At 38.2% G+C, this 1,767-nt stretch overlaps 1 protein-coding gene across 1 annotated transcript in view; it reads right to left on the bottom strand.

Moving 5' to 3' along the window:
• The window catches only part of LOC101845530 (UDP-N-acetylglucosamine transporter), a gene marked incomplete at its 5' end in the record, with an annotated part of 22,098 nt that overhangs the window by 8,140 nt on the left and 12,191 nt on the right, over positions 1 to 1,767 (bottom strand). The window contains 1 exon segment of the mRNA XM_013080063.2: positions 484 to 622. Within this exon segment, the coding sequence (XP_012935517.1) occupies positions 484 to 622 (139 nt within the window).

Raw genomic sequence — 1,767 nt, 5'->3', positions numbered from 1 at the left:
CTGCGAGTATGTGCAACTGTGTGCGTGTAAGTGTGTGTGTGTAAGTGTGTGTTTGTGTTGGTATGTATTTGCATGCAATGCTTGCTTACGCATGTTTGATTTTTTTTTCTTCTGTGTATGTGCGTGTGGTTTGGGGGGAGGGGGGGTTAACTTCGACTTGAAAGATAATGAAGGAATCTATTACATTATTAAAAAGAAGAAGAGGAGAAAAAAAAATTGGGTGGACAGGACAGTAACAAAGATAAAAACGCACCCATAAGAACAACAACATTAGAAATGAAAAGAACAATAACAACAATATCAAAAACAACAGCAACAACAACAACATGAACAATAACAACAATAGCAAAGGTAACAACATCTTCACTACCACTATCCTCAACATAATTATAATAACACCAATGACAATAAACAACGACAATAACAGCCACAACAAGCCCACCATCACCACAGAAACCACCCACGTCACCAGCGGCATATCACCTGGAATGTTGCGGCGTCTATGTAGGTCACAGCCACAAACTGAAGGTTGTTCTGTACAGTGTAGAGGAGCGCGGGAAGACACGACTTGAGCAGGTCGCGATGGTGTAAGGCCGAGGACAGCTGGGACAAGAAACTCCGACTGGAACACAAAGGGCTAGAGTTCGAGTGTGCGCTACATTCTAAGCCTGTTTTGATTTAGGTCTTTTAATTAAATTTCTTCTTCAAGTGACAGTTCTAAAAATGGACATTGATGATTATGGATATCCGCTCACGTCTCTGCTCGGATGTTCTGAAATAACACCTGTAATAATCCCGTCACCCATCAGTTCAAGCTCTCTATGAACGTTATCCTTGGCCTGTCTCTGCTTCTTTTACCTTCATCTTTCTGGTAAGAGCACAATGTTCAATGTTGGATATGGCATTGGTAAGAAAGCAAGTCGAATGTTACAAACGCATTTCTTATCCCTTCTAATAATGACCATTTCTTTCATAATAATAATATGCTTTTTTTTCGTATTTATGTTTTTACGAAGGAGCCAAAATGTAGTTCGAACACCAGCTTTCGGCAATACTGTATAATATGATATGACGAAAGCTCCTGGTAGTTGATAGACAAGTCCTATAGGGCATTTAAACATGGATCTCGAAGTAATCCATATCATAATGAATTAAACTGTGGTTTAAGGTAACTGGAAACGGGGAGCCAACACAGGCAATTTGGCTCTAAACTGGCAAATCGAAACAAACGTCAGATATCCTTTGTTAGCTTTAAATATCAAAGTTTAATTTAATTTGAATAGTTTGAATTAAAAAACACCACATCGATATGATAGCGGTCATTACTACAAATGAAAGGTTATATCATGATAGGCAGACAGATAAAACAGACGGAAATAAAAAAGAATTACCAGAACTTGTCGGAAACTCCCGCAAAATAAACCAAAAGACATTGTTCTCTTCCAGGATGGGTTTTTATGTGTACAGTATTCACCCCTTTTATTATCTGTGACTTAAGACAAGTCCACAGATAGATTTTATATTAATACCAAATTAGACGATGTCAAAAATGCATTAAAGCAGCAGACGAAAGCGCTTTGAGACAATGTAAAAACAACATTTTCGTTAGCAACTAAGTAACTATGATTGCTTCTACCCCCTCCCTCCCCTTTTCTTCTGTGCGTATTTCCGTAAAACAATTAAAGTAATAACAGCATTAGGACACCAAATTTGGTTATTTTGTTTTTTTGTTAGTGGTTTTTTTTTCTTGGGGGGAGGGGGGGGGGT

This window comes from Aplysia californica, unplaced genomic scaffold, assembly GCF_000002075.1.
Source record: "Aplysia californica isolate F4 #8 unplaced genomic scaffold, AplCal3.0 scaffold00073, whole genome shotgun sequence".
NCBI classification, from domain to species: domain Eukaryota; kingdom Metazoa; phylum Mollusca; class Gastropoda; order Aplysiida; family Aplysiidae; genus Aplysia; species Aplysia californica.
Note: the sequence above shows the minus strand (reverse complement) of the source record. Positions and strands in the feature narration are given on the sequence as shown.